The 19,513-nt window shown below is 39.0% G+C and overlaps 1 protein-coding gene across 2 annotated transcripts in view; it reads left to right on the forward strand.

Annotated features, from left to right (window-relative positions):
* Positions 1-19,513, forward strand: part of ank3a (ankyrin 3a) — a 149,013-nt gene that overhangs the window by 79,365 nt on the left and 50,135 nt on the right. Inside the window, exons 5-17 of one of the 2 annotated variants that reach the window (XM_059359181.1) lie at positions 952-1,050; positions 3,154-3,339; positions 3,829-3,852; positions 5,861-5,959; positions 7,707-7,805; positions 8,289-8,387; positions 8,958-9,155; positions 10,398-10,496; positions 10,631-10,729; positions 10,834-10,932; positions 11,035-11,232; positions 14,291-14,389; positions 16,970-17,068. In XM_059359181.1, coding sequence (XP_059215164.1) covers positions 952-1,050; positions 3,154-3,339; positions 3,829-3,852; positions 5,861-5,959; positions 7,707-7,805; positions 8,289-8,387; positions 8,958-9,155; positions 10,398-10,496; positions 10,631-10,729; positions 10,834-10,932; positions 11,035-11,232; positions 14,291-14,389; positions 16,970-17,068 — 1,497 coding nt within the window. The remainder of the gene's footprint in view (positions 1-951; positions 1,051-3,153; positions 3,340-3,828; positions 3,853-5,860; positions 5,960-7,706; positions 7,806-8,288; positions 8,388-8,957; positions 9,156-10,397; positions 10,497-10,630; positions 10,730-10,833; positions 10,933-11,034; positions 11,233-14,290; positions 14,390-16,969; positions 17,069-19,513) is intronic. The other variant, XM_059359182.1, reaches the window with a different exon arrangement.

Genomic DNA, 19,513 nt, shown 5'->3' on the forward strand with positions numbered 1-19,513 from the left:
TTTTAGTCCAGTTTAATCACACTTTGTTTTGTTTTTTTCCACTTGGTGCAGTTCATTTTAGCATGTGTGAACACAGTTATTGCACTCTGGTGTGAACTATAATAATCACATCAACACCCTTTTCAAGATCTCTGCCCTTGATCCGACCTTGGTCTGACTCAACTGCCAGATACTGTCTAAGTAAATACAGGAAGATGGTGCTGTGTTGTGGACTACTGCATTCTGTGTTTCTCTCACAGATATGCACTAGTCCAGAACACAGCACCTTCTTCCTGTATTTACTTTCTTGCTCCTGTCCCAGACACTTTTGGGAGCAGTGCAAGTGGAGCAAACATTCTCATGTGGACTGTAATGCTGCATTTCGGTTCACTTGGATTTTTTCTCCTCATTAAAAGAAACCAATCCAAGGGGGAAAAACTCAGTACTCTCAAGATTGTGGATTACATTTATATAATTGAATAGTATACTAAAAGTGTCATCAAGACTGTACTTCTCAAAAAATTGACTTTCATTTTGACTTTCATGATGCTTTCTTTGATTGTTGACTTGACAGATTTGTTTCTAAAGAGTGCGTCATCATTAAAAGCCTATGTGGACATTGAAAATTACATTCAGTGTATTGTTATGATGCTGTATTGAGGGATATTAAGTTGAAATCTGTGCAAAGACAACATATTTCATGTTCAAACTGCTAAACCTTTGTTTTTGTAAATATGCACTCTGAATGCTGAAGTTGATGCATTTTATTTTTATTTACGTTTTACACAGCATCCCATTTTTTTTAGGGTTGTATGCAAAGTAGAGGAAAAAGTCTGCAGTGCTCCATTGAAAAGCACACCCAAAACCGCATCTAATAGAGCTGACAACAAAAAAACATCAATTATTTTGAGGCAGAAGTGGAAGCCAAGTTAAAGCTAAGCCTATTTGTAAATGTGCATGTGTGTTTTGCAGAATGGCTTCACTCCTCTGTACATGGCCGCCCAGGAGAATCACCTGGAGGTGGTACGGTTTCTTCTGGAGAACAACGCCAGCCAGAGTATGGCCACTGAGGTACTGTACATGTGTGTGTGTGTGTGTGTGTGTGTGTGTGTATGTGTGTGTATGTGTGTATGTGTGTGTGTGTGTGTGTGTGTGTCTGTGTGTGTGAGTGTGTTTGTTTGTTTTGTGTGTGTGTGTGTATGTGTGCCAGTCCTGTGTTCACCTCTCTACATTCACACCTTTACAGTATGTCTCCATGCATTTTCTCTGCCTCGGTAATGTGTGGTCTTTACATCTGTTGTACTAACCACCTTCATCTCCTCTCATCCTGTTTCCTCCCTCTCCTCCCTTTTATCACCCCGACCCCACTCACTCTGCATCTGCCTGTGTCTCCGTCTGTTTCTCCGTCTCCCTGTCCTCTCTTTTCTTTCTGTCCTCTCTGTCTCATTCTCTGTCTTTCCGCCCTCCTCCTCTGCCTCCCCCTTCTCCCCCTCCCTCCCTCCCTCCTCATCTCCTCATGAGGGACTAGGCAGAGCTTCATTGATTGGTAGTGTATGGTGGTGGAGGCAGAGTGACCTTGAGTGGGTCACAGATGAGGTCCGCTCCGCTCGCTGCCTCTCCTCCACGGCTGCTGCTGCTGTTACTGCTCTGATTTACGTTGCTCAGCCTGTGGAACCCATACACACACATACTTACCAGTCACCACACGTGTGCACCAAAGAGCATGTGCACATACGGGGATAAATAGCTGATGGGGCTAATGGAATCCCTAAGCCCATCAACAATCCAATGACTTACTTCTATGGGCTACGTGGTTGAACATGCATACACATACACATAAATACGTTTGCCCATGTGCATACAGCTCATGTTAACATGATATAAATATAAATACAGGCTCATACACTGTGAAGTTTGCAGGAACGCTCTGCTGTTGCAGGGAGCTTTCAGCTGAATTATGCATCATAAGGGTTATGTGTGTAGGAGATAGATGTCAGCCTTTTCCACCCCATTATCTCATTATGTAACTTACATTACTGTCCTATATGGTGAGGAGGCTTGAGAATGCAGAGAATGTGTGCAGTAATCTCTACATCTGTTTAACATATGGGCTATTAAGTTATGATTAACTCTCCTAAATGCTCCAAGAAGGTCAGACTGTCCAACGATTGAACCTCTACATTTTAAGTTTTTCCAGATTATTCTTTTTTTATTTGTTTTTACGAAATGACCACAAAGTCTTAGGGTGTCATATCACACTTGATACCATGTAGCCTACCTTCTAAAAAAAAAAGGATCTGAAAATGAAAATAACAGACAAGTTTCAGGGCATAAAACCAATGGTCTAGTGATCTTTATCAATCAAAACTTACAATTGCATAGCCTTCAGTGCTTAATAAAATGTTTCAATAGAAATAGACAGAAATTGAATAGATAGAAATGTATCAAATTGTGACCTTAAAATGGTACGTCTAATTAAATCATGGATTTGGAGAGCCCTGGCCCCCCTACAAAGAACAAGGCGGAACCCCAAAATTTGATTGTGGCAACATAAATATAAAAAATGAAACTTTTGGGTACAGTCATAAGGAAATCTCTGGCTTTTTCTTATTTTTTAAAACATTATGGTCATCATTTCTACTATTTTAAACAAGTAAGTAAGTAAAAAATACTACTTGCAAATGTACAGCAACAAAAGATAAGCAAACAAAGAAACGTTTCTCAAACAAAATGGTGTTTGCAGGTTGAGTTGAGAACGTTGAAACATATTACTGCGTCCCTCGGGATTCCCATCAATTAAGCATTTTAGTTTCATTTTCTTGACACACATTCACAACCAAATCTAGTTTTATCTATTCCAAAGTACCAAATGTACACTGTAAAGAAGATTTGTCCAATAAAACAAAAGGAACTCATTGGACCATTAAGAACACCTGCATTACACCTTTTATAGAAACTTCTTTACGACTCTGGGGAATTGCATTGCTTTACTCTTGGCCTGCAGCATAAATAGTAATTCAGCTAAATGTAATATTGAATCTCTCCATGAGAATGCTCCTCACCTGCTCATATCCATCCAGTCACACCTTCCTTATTACATCAGCTCCGTCACCAGTAGTGCATTGCACCTTCCCCACAGCTCCCAGTGACCCCCCTCTCTCTCTTCGTACGCAGGATGGCTTCACTCCTTTGGCGGTGGCCCTCCAGCAGGGCCATGACCAGGTGGTCTCCCTGCTGCTGGAGAACGATACAAAGGGCAAGGTACGCCTACCTGCCCTGCACATCGCTGCCCGCAAGGACGACACCAAGGCCGCGGCCCTGCTCCTACAGAACGACCACAACGCGGACGTCGAGTCCAAGGTGAGAGACGACGCTGATGCAGCCTGTCTCAGTCCCAGGTCTTCAGCTGGTTGCTTTGTTTTTATTTTGTTAATCTCTTTAATTATTTAATTGTTTCTTTGATTATTGATGCTTTTTGGTTTTCTGTATCAGTTGCAGTCTTGCAGCTTTTTTGTTTCTCTCTTGGTTGAATTGCTTTTAATGTTCTTTTTTGGCAGGAAGGGGAAAGAAGCAGTACACTTTTGTTTGTATATGTTTAATCACTTTACTGAACAGGACAAGAGTCACTGTATATTCAAAGACAGGGATTTTTGAATGTGCTTATATGATTTTAGTTTGAGAATATCTTTCTCAAATTTAAAATCAACAGAATCAAACTTTTTTTGCAATAAATTGTTTTGTGCTGAGCTTCTCCCCTCTCTCTGCTCCTCCACTCAATGTCTGTGGAGGCCTTTTTCTGTTTTTTGCTCTCTAACTGCCCGTTCTCTCCTCTCTTGCCTGACTCTGTAGATGATGGTGAATAGAACAACAGAGGTACACCTCTACTCTGTACATTACCTAGTCTCTTCATCGCAGCTCATAAAAACTCTGAAAAAAACAGACAAACAAACACTTCAGTGCCCCTGACTTGATGCAGTAATGTTTCTGCAGCCCTCTCCCTTTCCCATTTTAACTCAATCTCATCTTCCATCTCCTCATTCATGTAGTGGATATCTCTACTTGTCGTAGACAAAAGTCAGAGTAAAAAAGCATGTTTCATTAATATTGATTCAGTAAATCCTGAGGTGGGAGGCTTGGGTATCAAGGTTTCCCTTGATTCTAATGGTTTCATGGTGTCCAAAGGTTCGGCTGTTATTTTAAATTCCCTGTGACTGTTGACAAAATGTTGTACTAATGTGTCCTGAGACAGTCCTGTCATGAAACTGATTAACATGATAACCAGTGTTAGCATGAAAAGTGGTTATCATCCATTGAAAAACAGTGGTTTGTCCATAACCTGCATGGCAACCAAATCCCCATTGAAGGAACCCAGCCTTCCAGCAACAGACAGCTAGTATAATAATTTTACCATTAATCTGTTGATTTTAATACTTCTAATCCTCGACCCTTGCACCTAAAGCATTTTGCATGGGACCAAAGCTAGCTCATCACTGCTTCTATGGTAAAAAGGGCCCCTTCGTCACACCAAAGTCAGGTGGTCACCTCCTGTGTGCCTGTTTTGGTTGGCATTGTTTCTGGCTTTATCTGGTATGATTCATCCAAAAAATGGCTTTGTTGATCTGAGGCTCCTGCATCGTGGTAAACAAATTTACACAGTACTCTGATGGAAGATGGAAGGAAGATTTTGCAGACTTTTTGCAGAGTTCATTTAATTTTTGGATACTTTACTTGTCTATTCTTAGGTGCATTTTGAAATTATTTATAGTTGTAGTGTTTTTTGTTGGGATTTTTGACAGATATCAGCAGAGTGGATACACATGTCTGAGACACCTGCTCTCTGCTGGATTATTGCTTATTTGAAATTGGGATTCCAGTGATTAGATAGCTTAATGCGAGAGTCATTTGCTCATTGCACAGATTGTTTCCAGTGTCCTTCTGTTGCTTTGACAGCTGTTCCTCTCTAAGCCAGGGTTTTTTGGCGGGAAATGGCTTTAATTTAAGATAACAAATGGACATTAAGTCAATTTGCAGGAGAATTTTTACACACTAAAAGTATCAGGATGCTGTTAATGAGATGATATAGATTACCGGTATATAAAATCTGTCAAACTGCAGTTGTGTGTTAACATTTAGGCTTATTTTGTTTTTGGAAGCTGATTTCTGCCAGTAAAAGTTTTTTTTTTTTTTTTACAAACATCCTGTAAGTCATTATGAGAAATATTCTTGAAATAATGACTTAGTATGACAAAATTATGACGTTATATTTGAAAATAAAAACTCTAAAAAAGAAAGAAAGAAACATCCTCAAAATAATGACTTACTTATCTTCAAATAATGATTTAGTATCACCAAATAATGAGAAAATTAAAAAAAAAAAAAAACTCTCACTATTATGAGATACAAAGTCATTATTTTTCTCAATGTTTAAAGTAATTATTAAGTGTTTAGTATTTTCAGACATTTACTTATTCTTTTGAGATAAGTAACTCATTATTTTTGAAAAAGTTTTTCATTATTTCCAGATATTAGGTCAATATTTCAAGGAAGTTCCTCATAATGACTTGGCAGACATGAGCTTTCATAAACTGTACTCTCCCCAGTGTAATAGTGTAATGAGTAAGCACATAGAAGTCGAATGGTATCCTGGATCCAAACCCCCTCCCTCCTGGTTGTCAGCATACCATTGGCCCCATGTTTGATGCTTCAGTAAAAAAAGGACTTTCTGTGAGGAAAGTCAGGTGTTAGTGTAACAGTGTCCTCGTCTGTACGTCAACCATAGGCCTGTGTAGATTTCTATAAAGTTCCCTGTACATGTGTGGTGTGTTGTATTGTTTGTAATGTAATGTGTGTGTTTCTCTGTACACCTTTCTCCGATCCTCAGAGTGGCTTCACCCCCCTCCACATCGCTGCTCACTATGGTAACATTAACGTGGCCACGCTTTTGCTGAACAGAGGAGCTGCTGTGGACTTCATGGCTCGGGTGAGTTTATTCTGCCCTCTGCTGTTTGGGAGGGGTATTACCAACATTCAATGTAAACAGATGCTGCATATGCTGGATACAGTGACCCCACTCAGCTAAGAAACAGTAGTTTGGTTTGTTTCAATGTTATTAATCAGCAGTCCGTGCAAGTCTCAGCAACTTGAAATGAAATCATCCAGTCTTTTTCTTTAAATATGTAGGAACTGGTAAAGCATTGGGAAATTTAACCACCAGAGGATTTAATGAGAAAGGAGACAGTGCACAGGATTATGAAAAAGGCAATCCAGGCACTCCAGAATATAAGAAATAATATCAATGAGGAGGGAGATTTTAAAAAGCCTCTATTACAGTTGCTTAATCACTGAAAAATGAAAATAAATAATGTTTTCACGCTTTAGGTCTTCATCAAGGCTTTTAACAAACAGAAAATAGTAATTTCAGGTGTACCCTCACTTATATAGCAGCAACAGCCAATGGGGGGGGGGGCACCACATGACCCAGATAATAACATGACAGGTGAAATAAATAGAAATGTTTAAACAGATTACACAGATTGTTTTGTTATAATTATAAATTAAGGATAGGTACCCATATATACTTGTAAGTTATCTTGTTGATAATTTATCTTAACTTTTTCAGTTCCGGAGTACCAGGCACATTTTTGATCCATGTTTTAGTATACAGAGCAACCAGTCTTTTGTCCCCCTAGTGGACTGATTAAATGTGGATCTGAATTTTATAGGAAAATGTGGTCATGGTTTGATGTGTTAAATCAACCTGAAACTGACTGTGAAATTAGTTCTGGATATTTTTAAATATAAAGACATTTAAATATAGTAAAAGAGGTTGAAATAGTGCAGAATTTGCTGCTTTGTGCCGATTTGTATCCTATGTATTTATGGTGATCTACAAGTCACATGATTGCTTAATGGGCTGCATATAACTGTGTGACAGCACCCTGATGAAGGAAAATTTTACTGAATAAAAAAGTATGGTGCGCTGAAGGGGAGTTGTGTAATGTGTTTTTCTCTGAACCAAGTTGAAGCTCCACCTGCACTCTGCTGTGTGTGTGTTTTATAAAGTTACACACTAACAATGCCTACGAAACAAGGAGTATCATTATCATGTTTTTAAGTGGAGAAACAAACATGCTGTCCTTTAAATAAACAGCAAAGTAATTGTCCCACTCACTGATGTGCCTCTCAGTATCTGTAATAGGTGCATCACTTCACAAGGCTGCACTCTTAATTAAAGAAATGTTTTATAAGCAGATGATGATTGCTTTTTGTTTACTGTGATATGTACATTGTAATGCAAGAGTGGGCATCATTAAAAATGTGTTTGTTTCCACATCTAGCTAACCAGAGTTGATAGTGGCCCATAATTAAGTCTAGTGTGTGAGGGAGTGTTGGTGTTTGTGCTGCTTTCTGACACTGATTACAGGTTGGGTCCAAAGAGTCGTACCACAGCCAAGGAGATAAATGGGGTTTAACAATGAAACAGCTGTTTGCTTGATAATAAAAGACTCTGAAGCCTTAATAAGGAGAGTATAGGGTTTATATTTGAGTTATAAATAAAAACATCACAATCTATTTACAGCCTAAAAAGTACATGTTATGCATCTAATTAATAAATTCAGTTTAATTATAGACTTTTAATTGCCAGTGCATCATTTGGTGTAAATAATAAGCTTTTTATCTGATTTTGATGGTTGAATCCTAACATTGGTTTCCCTTCTGTTGTTTAGAATGACATCACACCGCTTCATGTGGCATCAAAAAGGGGCAACAGCAACATGGTCAAGTTGCTGCTGGACAGAGGGTCCAAAATTGATGCAAAGACCAAGGTGAGAACACGGAGCCAGTTCTCCTCAGAACTGTAAGACATTCAGAACCACATGGGGCTGAGAATGATGGTTTGTTGGAGGCAAATAGACCTAATTTCTTTGGGCAGACCTCTCCATCTTCCACAAACATTACCTTGCATCGATTCCCCAGTCATGCAAGGTTAAATGCAAAGTTTGTGCTGGAAAATAAACTCCATAACTGTTATTAATATAAAATGACATGACTTTACTGTTTTGCAGCCAGGAGAAGGAAGACAATATCTAGTCTCATACCACAATATTGATCTAATAACAATACATTGTCCTTCCAAATCTGTCAGTATCTCAACTTTGTTTGAGTTAGTTGCTAAATGTTGATTCAAACCTAATTTCCAATTGGGAACAAGTCATTGAATGAAACATTTTATAAACTATAAACTGGCAAGATGATTTTTTTGCCTCCTGTGATTAATCAACACCTTTGCTGTCTTCCTTCTTCCTCAGGATGGTCTGACACCTCTTCACTGTGGGGCGAGGAGCGGGCACGAGCAGGTGGTAGAAATCCTACTAGACCGAGGAGCTCCTTTCCTGTCTAAGACCAAGGTAGCTACTGGGACAATCAATTCAGGACGCTGCTTAGCTCAGAATGGGAAAGAAAGGTCACAAACACATGTTTTTTTTCAGTGGCTGCTATAAAATAAAATAAAATAAAATAAAATAGATCACATTACACTTAAGAAAAACAGAATGAATACTGTAAATTACATTGTAATACAGATATTTGTAGTTTTCCTGAGCACACAGAGCTATTTGTTAACCAATCAGATAGGAGGTCTGTTGTTGTTGCTGTAGTGTTGTCGCATTGTCTCCATAACGTCTGTGCGACCTCTCCAGAACAGCCTGTCTCCGCTGCGTAGCCCTACAGTTTGACCGCGCAGGACGACCAGTGTAACAAATAGACATTGTTGTAATGACCTCGTTATAACAATGCTTCTGTAACCTTCTCAACAACTTCCTTCACAGTCTTTCTGTGCATCGCTTGGCCACGCCCTAACTTACCGTATCTGTGTGTCTGTCCATCTGTCTATGTGTCGTCTGCGTGTGTGTTTGTCTCTCTTTCTCTCTTTGTCTCTCCCCCTCTCTCTGTCTTTCCCTCTCTCCCCCACACTATAGAACGGGCTGTCGCCGCTGCACATGGCCACTCAGGGGGACCACCTGAACTGCGTCCAGCTCCTGCTCCAGCACGACGTGCCGGTGGACGACGTCACCAATGACTACCTGACAGCGCTGCACGTCGCTGCACACTGTGGTCACTACAAGGTGGCCAAGCTCATCGTGGACAAGAAGGCCAACCCGAATGCCAAGGCTCTGGTAGGGATATACACTGGTCATTAGAGTGTGATACAGGAGTAGGGGGATTTTTACTCCTGTCCCACAAAAAACTCCTGTCCCATCCCAATCCCGTGAGAGTCTTGCTTGAAAGTTTTGTCAGTGAGGTACATGGATCATTGTCCTTTACCCTGCATTTGAATTTTAGAGGCGGCACCATGCGGCATCAAGCCACAGTCTTCAAAAAGATGACAGAACAGCTGTTGTAAATAGCATTTTTTCATATGAGAACTGCATATTTATATACACAAACGTGCATATTGTTTTTTATAGTTCCTGGCCCACCTGCTATGTTTACTTTTTTCCTGTTCTATCTCAGTCACATGATGAATAGTGAAATAAACTCCCATCCTGCAGGATACAGGATGCGGGGCCTGAAAGTGAAATGTAACAGTCGTATTGAACAAAAGCATCAAGGAAACTTTATCTAACCAAGAGAAGTGCCCTAATTAGACATTTTTTACAGAAGTGTACTGACAAGACAGCAGCAGCACACAGAACATGAAAAACAAAAGGTTACAATAAGAACATATGCCACAAATTCATGTTGTGAAATACGTAAAATATAAAGAGAATAATTGATAATATCTGAAGGCAGATACTCAACTAATATTTATATTGTTAGTTGCTAGTCCCCTGAAAGGCACATGTTTTGTGTTTTCAGTTCAATATTTGAATAATTTTCTGGATAAAAACAATTGAAATTCATAAAGAATAATGGAATAAATAATTGAATTAACAAAGGAAATGCATTGTGTGTGTCTGTGTCATAGAGGAACTTCATATGGGTTTCATATAGGTGGTGCAAAGTGAACCAGCCAATATGCTTTGGCTGCACTGATGTGATGATTTAAAAGAAGAATGAGATACTAAGGAGTATAAAGTTGATGGAAATTGATACGTCAAGCAGAAGAAAAGAAAAACTGATAACTGGGAATGATGAATGATGAATACTCAAGTATAGATTTGAAACGCACACAGAGGGATATAAAGGCACATTAAGTCCTTTTTAAGAATCAAGGATTAGAAGAGTTTCTTCGTTACCCATGTGGTTTGCAACTAACATTTTCTGTACCAGCCATTCATGTCCTGGCAGATCATTTGCTTCCCCTTAGCAAAATAATAGCAGTCACAGATGTCTTGTGACTGTGGAGAGTTCATCCCTTACGGTGAAGATATTAGATTGTGGGCTTTAAACTCTTTTTTTTTTCTTTCTGTGTGCAGAATGGTTTCACACCACTTCACATTGCCTGCAAGAAGAACAGAGTCAAAGTGATGGAGCTGTTGCTGAAACATGGAGCGTCTATCCAGGCTGTCACTGAGGTACTGAGCACTACTTTTACTACTTGGCACCAAACAGGGTTTCTTTAAACTGCACTGACTATTAACTATTCTGAGCTGCACCACTTTATAAGTTGTGACTTGCTTCAATAGTGCTTGTCTTTGTTTGTCTGCAGTCTGGCCTGACGCCCATCCATGTGGCAGCTTTCATGGGGCACGAGAACATTGTCCATGCACTGACGCACCACGGAGCATCACCCAACACGACCAACGTAGTGAGTGGTTAATTTGTTCTTAAGTTTTATCTGTTCAGTGTTCAGATCGAACTTTACTGCATATAAAAAGCTCCCGCTGATAACCGTTTGTGTGTGACTTCCAGCGAGGGGAGACATCTCTCCACATGGCAGCCAGGGCAGGCCAGGCAGACGTAGTCCGATACCTGCTCAAGAACGGAGCCAAGGTGGAGACCAAGTCCAAGGTTAGGACACTGAGCCTCATTATCAATCACTGTGTCGGGGAGAAAGAAAAACAAAACAATGATAAAATACTAAGCCAAATGTTACTTTCTCCCTCTCTGCAGGATGACCAGACAGCGTTGCACATCGCCAGTCGGCTGGGGAAAGTCGACATTGTCCAACAGCTGCTGCAGTGCGGCGCCTCTGCCAACGCTGCCACCACCTCAGGCTACACCCCCCTTCACCTGGCTGCCCGCGAAGGACACCAAGATGTTGCTGCCATGCTGCTGGATAACGGAGCCTCGCTGTCCTCCTCGACTAAGGTGGGTCCGAAGGAGGATCTTATTTCAGTGCATGACGTCATGGAGCTGGATGTCTTTTAAACACAAACACACAGAGTTGAAGTGAGATGTCTATTGAAACTCCCTGAGCTGGTCAGGCTTGTTGAACGCTGTGTCTAGTAGCAAATCCTCTGTTGCCTTTGGGATTAGAGTATGTTTACATTTTTTTTTCAACATCTATACCGTAAGATGCATTGACACAGTGATCATATAGCGGGTTGAGATTCATATAAATTAAACAAATTAAACAGAATAGAAACTGTTCCTCTCTTAACTGTACAAGGATAAAATACAAAAAATATTACCTTTTTTCATTGTCCCTTTTTTCACTTTCATTGTCATTGTCACTTGTTTCACTGCATTTTATGATCAATAATTGTGTAACTAAAATGCAGAAGGCAGGTAAACAAATATCAACAAACATCTCATCTGCACGTGTATAATATTACATAGTGTAGTTTCCATATCATGTGTAACATGAACCATGGGAAAGTATTATCCCTGGAGCAGGGACATTTTTTCTTTTCTTTTTTTTTTTTCTTTTTCTTTTTTTAAAGCTTCATTCAATTACCAATCACAAGTGGTTTAACAGAGAAGTAATATAACAATAAGGGATTGTTAGTAAAGTATGTGGAAAGAGTAACGAGTAATGACTAATAAATTACATGTTTTAAGTAACAAGCAACACTTGAATTCAATCTGAATTCAATCTAAGCTCAACATTTGTATTCTTTTCAAGTTAATTAACGTTATTTTGAGCACAGATATTCAAAGACATGTTACCTTGTCGCTAATTCTTCTCCTTTGCTTTGAGATTTTTTGCCGTCACTGCTCAATGCAGGAACAAATTCACAACAGCATGTGGCATAGTTGTCCCATTCAGCCAGATTTAACTTGAACCTTTGTTACTGTTAGATAAGCCTCTCAGGACAAACATCTTCATTATTCCAGTGCCATGTGTCTCCACTAGTGGGCTCCACTTTCTAATGGTGCTTGTCTTAGAGTTTGTTAGTCTTAGAGTTTGTTGTCTTTCCTCTCAACAAAAGCGTTCATAGTCTCCAATTCTGAGGCCGATAAATTGCCTTTAACCAGTCTTTAACAAGTTGTGTCACATGAATTTCCATGTTCACATTCAGCTCAGTGGTAGTATTAGTGTTGGCCTAGTAATTTAGGACAATTCTTTTTACCTCTGAAGGGTTGACCATGGACAGATGATGTCAGTTTTTGGTGGTGGCGGTTTCACGCGTGACTAATTACAAGGATCAAGGTCGAAAAGAGATTTAGAGCCGACTTTATGGAATTGGTTGGTGCATGTGTGTGATTGTATGTTGCTGGGGGCTGCCTCTGAAGGTGACCTCTGTCAGTGGAACAGATTAATGAACGGTAAACCCCATGGTGCCATGCTCTCTCTCTCTCTCTCTCTCTCTCTCTCTCTCTCTCTCACACACACATACATGCACACACACACACACACACATACACAAACACACACACACACACTCACACACACTCTCACACACACACACACACACACACACACACACACACACTTCTTTTGAGACATCACCTGAGTCAGCTGTTCAAAGAAATGATGTCATACGAATCTGGGAACAGAGAAGTTGTGGGATGTGAACAATGAAAAAAAAACATTTTTGATGTTTATGAAACAAAATTAGCATGAAAGTGTCCACATTTTATAACATTTAAAACAAAACGTTCTATACAGCAACCTGTCTTCTCTAAAACTAAGCATGTACTGTACGAAATAAACCAACCAATCACACAAATGAGGTCATGTGTTTCAGAGCGTGGAATGGGAATCTGTGGGAGTCCCACATTCCTCAGGAAAATATGACCTAATGTCTTTAAATATCTTCACATACACACAGGAAGGAAGCCAAGATTACCATGATCATATTATACAACAGCCATTTATAGATCTGGAATACATGAGGAAATAAAGGCCTCTGGCTTAGTTTTCTCAGGGTATCACATGCAGTACCTCGATGTTACCTCCAGTGGGATCGTGCTTTTCGCTCATTTTTGTATCTGTACTGAACTGAATATTTTTTGTGCACATCCATGACTGTATTCTCATGGACCTGTCACAGTTGCAGTGATTCAAGATTTTTGAAAATACAAATTTTTTGACAAAATCACATTGCAAAAGGAAATTCAGGCAATCGGCTAGACTGGAAAGAACCCTTTTTATTTTTTAAAAACTGAGATTTTGAAACGTTTGGTCACATTTCGCACTGGAGCTTTCAGCAGATAAATTTCAAACCTGATATGTCATAATTATAGACTGTATAATTTATGGACATAGACTCACTGACTCAATGTTTAAATATGGAAGTTTGGACTTTGGACAGTTTGAACATTAGATCTTTAAACTAGTCTTTTAACTGTATTCAGTTTAATGCAGGCTGCAAATAATTAAATTAAATTATTATTAAAAAAATTGCACCTGATTTTGTCATCTTTATTTTGCCATCGCTAGTTTTGAAGTATTCAATTCTGTGAATGTATAATAATCCACTTTAAAGTTGATGCATTTTAACTTTTAAAAATGTATTTTCAATGTTAAGCTTCTCTTCACAGATATTTTAGTTGATCGATTACTTTTTTCATGTGTCTGATGTCACCCAAAGAAAAAACCTTCATGTAAATACTTTTTAGGTAATGGAGATTTTAATATTAGGATGAAACAATTATTTATTAATCAACTTAATGGGCCTTGAATTGATAAACACCACATGTCAGTTTGAGTAAAAAAAATCTAATATTTGTTAGAGTAAGTTCATGTTCCAGTTCCAGAAAAAATGGACTCTGAGCTCAATAATTCAATGAGTTATTTACATCTATGTGAGAAACTATGTTGTTATGAAGAGGAGCTTGACCCTGGGGCAGCAAGGGTCATCCTAAAATAACGCAAACATTCACTTCCTGTTTAAATACACATCTCAAATACTCCTCTCTATCCACTCCATCCTTTCAGTGTCTTTTATTTTGTTAATGTCTTTTATTTTGTGTTCAACAGAAAGGGTTCAGTCCCCTGCATGTGGCAGCAAAGTACGGCAAGATGGAGGTGGCCAGTCTCCTCCTGCAGAAGAGAGCGGCGCCTGATGCTGCTGGGAAGGTGAGAAAGCAAAAAGAGGAGAGGAGAGGACTGGTGCACAACACATTTTAGGGAATCTTAATCTTGACAACAGCATTTAAGGGTGTTCACAGATGAGTTCATGTTGGAAAACATGAGCTGTCTGTGAAGGGAGGGGTCTGGCACAGAAAAAACATTAGGCAGGAGATGACACTCCTACACAGGGCAGAGAAAATGAAGGCGGTAGGAGTATAAACTCTAAATATCTGCATCATTGTTATAAACAAACAACAGCAAGGTGAACCAGAATTGGAGCTATAGTTTTAAATAATCCTTCAAAACTGCTGCAAACATAAAAGAGAAGCTTAAGGAACACAGCCAATAGGATTATTAGAAGCTGCATGTAGAAGATAACAAAGAACAATATACATATGCAGCTTTGTAGCCATTTGTGAATTGAAAAGCCAACTTTTCTAGTGAGATCATGCCAACAAATGTCTCAAATCAGGAAGTAATTTGGATACTATGACCACTTATCATCCTGCAAGTCTTTCTGTTGCCTGCTCTTATCCAACCTGTCTCTAAGAGAGTAAACAGAACATGTTTTGAGTTGTATTTTCCGAGCTGCAGAAGGGCACGGGTGGTGGTGGTGGCTGGGGGAAGTTGTGGTAAAGAAACAGCAGGTTTAGGACTGATCCCAGGACAACACAGCCAACAGATGCTTGTCTTGTTGCAAAAAAACCTTCTGGGTACATTTGCTTACATTCCCCTGATGATGCACTCATTCCACCTCCACATGCACCCTTGTACAAACACATTTGTACACACACACACACACACACACATGTTGATGCACTTACTTAGCACAGGCCTACTGGCACTGATTATAGTGTTAGCTAGTTGTGTGTGTCTGTGCCACCATCTGAGAGCGTTTAACATAATGGCAGTCAGGTATGATAATGATGCTTCCACACTGCTTGGTGGTGTCGTGCTGAAACACTGAGTCAAAAACAAAGCAGATCATGCCTTTATTTATTGAAGTTTAATAACACCAGAGAAGGAAGACGATAACTTATTTGGTTTCTTCACATCTCTGCAGGACAGTTGATACAACACATCACAACAGCTCATGAGATTATGCTGAAATATTCTGCTTATTGTAAAGTCAAGTGTTTGTCATGTTTGTCATGTTTGGGCCATTTCATTCACTCAGAGAGCATCATGGTGGAGAATGTGTTTGCTGTGTGCATCCAATTTAGCTGTAGCTCAGAGTGAACATACACAGGAATCTGACTTTAGCGCCTTAAAACAAGTTTCAGGGGGGAAACTAGAAGGGCACTCAGAGATCACTGTCCTCTGCCATGGCCTGCCCTTTCTTACAAAGTTAAGAAAAGTGAAATATAATTTGTGTATCGGCCCATGATTTGATTTTCTCCAAAATGTAATGGGTTCTTCTTTGACCCTTGCTGCACCCTTTCACTAAGTTCCATGAAAATCTGATCAAAGTTTTTTCCATGATCCTGCTGATAAACAGACAAACTGAAAACACAACCTTCTTTGCAGATTTAACAACATGCTGCTATTGCTGTTGCTAAAACTCTAATACTGCTAACCCTCCTTCTACTGCTTAAATACAAGCAATTACTTGTCACATCATCGCTGTCAAATTAATGTAACTATCTCCAATTCAAGTGCTTATAAAATATTCTGATAACATTAAGGATAAAGGGGACACTTCACTGATTTTACTTAGCAAAGTCTGTTTAAAGAGCAATACTACTGCATATGTGAAGGAGTTATTCAAAGAAAGTTTGATAAATTGCCTCAAGTGATGTCATTTGAGTCAGCATCGGTTGGATCTGAAGACTATGGCCCTATCACAATCTCCACACACACAGACTGACAGACTGCGCAGCATGTCTCTGTAAGTTCTGATAATCATTAAGTATATGTTTCATAAGTCTTGATATCTGCAAACTTTGTCTGATGGAAATACCCACAATTCATAGCGTTGTGGTATTAAATCAGAAGACATTAAGATAAGATTATTATTGCACACCTCTGTTTTGACAATGTTAGTAAACTGATTATTAGACCCCACCAGTCTGAGAGGGAAAGAGCCCGGAAGACATTCAAATCAGGCAGTTGGTCCTTTGAGTTTGAGTTCATTGTGGGTAATGTAGTTGTGAAATTTTCACATGAAAGTGTGGAATAAATAATTTCTCTAGTTCTACTCCATCAGTTTTTCATTCTTTTTTGTGCTAAATCGTGCTAAATCAGTGTAGTACTCTTTTAAATGTTCCCTTATAGGTTGAAAAAAATTCTCACACTTGCGCTAAATAAATCATTTAAAAAATATTTGGAGCAAAGTTTGTGAGGTGCATTTCACTGACAGCGAAGATGTGCTCCCCCTAGCTTCTTCTTCTAAATTTCAGCATGGATTTGCTGCTCTAACTTGTCTCCTCAACTAACTGTTTAAAATCCATCTCCCGCCATGTCTTTACATTCTGTCGGTTTTGTTTCTCTCATTTTACTTACCGGCGTTTTTGTGTTTCATTGATCTTCTAACCTGGTGCTTTGTTGCATGCCTGTGTGTGTGTGTATGTGTGTGTGGGTTTTTAGAGTGGGCTAACTCCACTGCATGTAGCCGCTCACTACGATAATCAGAGAGTGGCACTGCTGCTGCTGGATCAGGGAGCTTCCCCACACGCTGCCGCCAAGGTATCCACACAAACACGCATAAACACACATACTTCACTGAATTCACCTGGCTTGTGCAACCTCAGACCATTAACAATGTTGTGTATGTAATGTATAACGATCTAATGCTCACCCTTTTTCTCCCATCCCATCATGTATCTTTGATGTTTTGAGTGAATGTGTGGCTTTTTCTTTGAGCTCAGCAAAGTATAAAGTCACTCTACCAGCCAGAATTTAGCTCACACTGTCAGCATATTGGGCTCTGTGTTTTTACTGGATGCTATATTTTAAAATTTCTCATAAAACAGAACTGGAGAGCACATGTGAATGGACTGCTGATTAGTTATACATGTTGTAAATTACTCCAGAGTGTGTCACTACTTCATTCCACCCACTCTTATGAAGTCGGTTCCAGGGCTGTAAAATTTGCGTGTTCCCAATAAAAAGCAAAAATTTAGTTACTGCTCTTGTTGAAATGTCTGACAGACACAAACACACATGGTCGCTGACATATGGTCAAGTTGTGGTTAGTCTCCTGCTAGGCTTTGGTAGTCTGTCAAAGCCACAGAGCAAGTACGAGCAGAATGGCAGAACTGCCAACCAAAACATGGCAGGAAAGGCCTGTTTTCTTGGCTGGACAGTCAAGTGACATTCAAGACACTGAATGTCTCCTGCAAGAGGAGACAAAAGCTTGTAAAGCAAATGAATCGTTGCTTTCTATCTTCCCTATTTTTCTCCTGCTAGCTGTCTTTCCCTGAATCTGTATCTGTCTCTGTTTATTCCTGCCTCCCTCCCACAGTCTTAGTCATTCCTCCCTGCCTCCCTTTCTCTCCGTTTCTTCCTCTATAAATTGTGTTTAATTTGGCTGGGTGCTGAAGTTGGTGTGCTTGGTCTAATTTAAGGGCTTTTGGAAAGGGATCAATCTGTGTTCGCTAGAGGAGTTGTCTGGAAGAATTTGCACACATGATTGCAAGTGTTTGATCACAAAGTTGTGAAACAAAACATGGTGCATGCATCACATCTTTGTATTAAAGACAGGAGGATCCAAAATTGTGTGTGTGGGGGTGTTTGATTGTAAAAAAAAATCCTCATACAATTACTTTTTTCTTTATTTTTATTTTTTATGCATTTATTTTTTAATTTTTAAAATTACATTTTTTCTCTTTTTTCTTTATTTTTTTTTCATTATTTTTTTTATGTTTGTGTTTATTTTTAATTAAGTATTATGTTACTTAGTATTTATTTTCACTATTATTATCTCTTTATTTACCTTTGTAAAGTTACTTGTCTAGAAATGGGCATTGAAACTTTTTTTGTCATCTTATTTTTTTATTTTATTCATTATCAATATAATTATATATTTTTTTCAGTCTTTATTTTAAAAGAAAATCCAAGCCTTTCTTTTTTCTTTTTTCTTTTTACCTATGAACAATTACCTGCCCAGAAATGGGCATTAAAACTTAGTAACATAGTAGAAGTAGAAGTAACATGTGACTTCAGTAGTTCAGATTTTAGAGCTCAATTGAACCAAACACAGTGACAGAGGTGCCTCTTCCCTTTCCCCTTACTTGCCTCGTCCATTTTACTTCCTCTCATTCTAGCTGAAATAACTCCACCATACTGTGGATCTCATGGCTGCCCGGAGAGTTAAATAAAGCCCACCTGCAGCTCACACAACCACCAGTATGGTTTCTAACAGGGAAATGTATTTAAATGCCGTCTTGAGTTTAATGCTGTCTCGCATCTCACCATGGTGACCAAAGAGAGGAATGTCAGTAATGTGACTGTTCCCCTTTTCAGCTGCTCCGTCTGTTTAATGTATGTCTGTGTCTGAGGGAAGCCTTTTGTCTAAGCACTGAGATGTTCATTCACAAGCTCTTTAAGGAATTATAATTCTCCCACCAATATTTATTTATTTATTTATTTATTTAGCACCTTTCAAAACCACGGTTACAAGGTGCTTTACAAAATACATTACCATGGAGGCAATACAACAGTTAAAACAAAAATACCAGAACATCATCAAAAACAGTGAACAAGCATTTAGATAATAGAATACACAATTAAAATATGTGTAAAAACATTAGAAATCATTGCACAAATGCCAGTCTGTACAAGTGGGTTTTTAAAAGCTTTTAAAAATGTTACACAGACTCAGCTGCACTCAGTATACATATAAGATTATAATTGATGGGTAAACTGATGTTTGTACACAATCATTTTCACCAGCATTTACTGGACCAAGGACAAAAATATTTGGCATTTCAGCCTTCAGTATTGTCTGTAAACTGAATTTATTTATTATTTTTCTATTTTCTCATTTCTATCAATCAATCCACAGCTGAGACCATTCTGTTAAATCTGATCCTATGACTGTAGATTTGGGAGCATGTTATATGTTGAGGTGCATATCTCTGCATTGAGACTTTATTACTCCATATAACTTCTGTGGTTGCAGTAACATTG

The sequence above is a fragment of the Centropristis striata genome, chromosome 20 (assembly GCF_030273125.1).
Source record: "Centropristis striata isolate RG_2023a ecotype Rhode Island chromosome 20, C.striata_1.0, whole genome shotgun sequence".
NCBI classification, from domain to species: domain Eukaryota; kingdom Metazoa; phylum Chordata; class Actinopteri; order Perciformes; family Serranidae; genus Centropristis; species Centropristis striata.